The 1,046-nt window shown below is 66.5% G+C and overlaps 1 protein-coding gene across 1 annotated transcript in view; it reads right to left on the bottom strand.

Annotated features, from left to right (window-relative positions):
- RRP12 (ribosomal RNA processing 12 homolog) overlaps nucleotides 1–1,046 on the bottom strand; it is a 24,826-nt gene that overhangs the window by 4,329 nt on the left and 19,451 nt on the right. Inside the window, exons 23-25 of the mRNA XM_019502136.1 lie at nucleotides 939–1,044; nucleotides 709–816; nucleotides 279–436 (exon numbers count right to left, since the gene is read on the bottom strand). Of these exons, the coding sequence (XP_019357681.1) occupies nucleotides 279–436; nucleotides 709–816; nucleotides 939–1,044 (372 nt within the window). The remainder of the gene's footprint in view (nucleotides 1–278; nucleotides 437–708; nucleotides 817–938; nucleotides 1,045–1,046) is intronic.

The raw sequence follows: 1,046 nt of genomic DNA, 5'->3' as shown, positions 1-1,046 counted from the left end.
TGCCATCGCATCCCATCCCTCCCTGCCTTCCTCCCCAGCCCTGCCACCACCCTGACCACAGGCCCCCTCCCTCCCCAGACAGAGCCCATCCCCAACACCCCCACCCAGGACTCTTCCCTGAGACCCAGCCGCGCTGCTGCCCCCCAGGCAGGTTGTGCACCGAGCTGGGGCAGCTCAGCTGCCAGGCTGGGAAGGGAACCCTGTCCCCCACTTGGGAGCCCTTTTGGCCAGGGCTGGGGTGGCAGGAAGGACACGCTCCACCCTCTGGTTGGACTCACCATGGTGGGGACATGCGTGGTCAGCAGCTTGACGTCCACGAGCAACAGCGCAGCTTTGAGGAAGCCGAGCGCGGCCTTGACCACGTCGCGGGTGCGGGAGCCCAGGAGCAGGCAGACGCTCTGCAGCAGCTGACCCGTCTCACCCGGGCCCAGGTGCTCTGTAGGGCAGGCACAGCTCAGCTCTGACCACGCTGGCAGAGGGACTCTGGCCCCAGCAGAGGCCAGGACAAGCTCTCCCAGCAAGAGATCCCCTAGATAGGCCCACATTGCACCCCTGAACCTCCCTGCTTCCCCCACTGCAGCACTACGGGACTGCAGAGCCCTTTTTGCATCCTCAAGGGGCTCAGCCCCAGGCCCTTCCAACCTTAGAGTCCCATGCCCACGGCCAGCTGCCCTGCAGTGTACAGGCCCCGCCACACCCCAGCCTTACCTTTGAACTCGAAGAGGAGGCGGGTGAGCGCCAGCAGCGTGCAGCTGATCATGGTGACGGAGCCCGTGAGCCCCGCGTAGGCGAGGAGCAGGAACCGCTGCATGGCCTCTGCGGGGCGGCAGCCAGGTCAGCGAAGGGCTTGGCCCCACCACCGCAGGAGGGCACAGGGGGATCTCGGCACCAGGGACCATAGCGAGTCCGTGGCCCAACACCCAGGGGGGTTGTCTCACCTTGTGGGGCAGGACCGAAGCGCAGGAAGGCTTCGCCCATCTCCACTAGCAGCGCAAAGGCGTTCTTGCGGGCGCCCACTGACACCTCCTTGGTGCACAGGACCACCT

The sequence above is a fragment of the Gavialis gangeticus genome, unplaced genomic scaffold (assembly GCF_001723915.1).
Source record: "Gavialis gangeticus isolate Ggan-Ray unplaced genomic scaffold, GavGan_comp1, whole genome shotgun sequence".
Taxonomy (NCBI): domain Eukaryota; kingdom Metazoa; phylum Chordata; order Crocodylia; family Gavialidae; genus Gavialis; species Gavialis gangeticus.
This window is presented reverse-complemented; position numbering and strand designations above follow the sequence as displayed.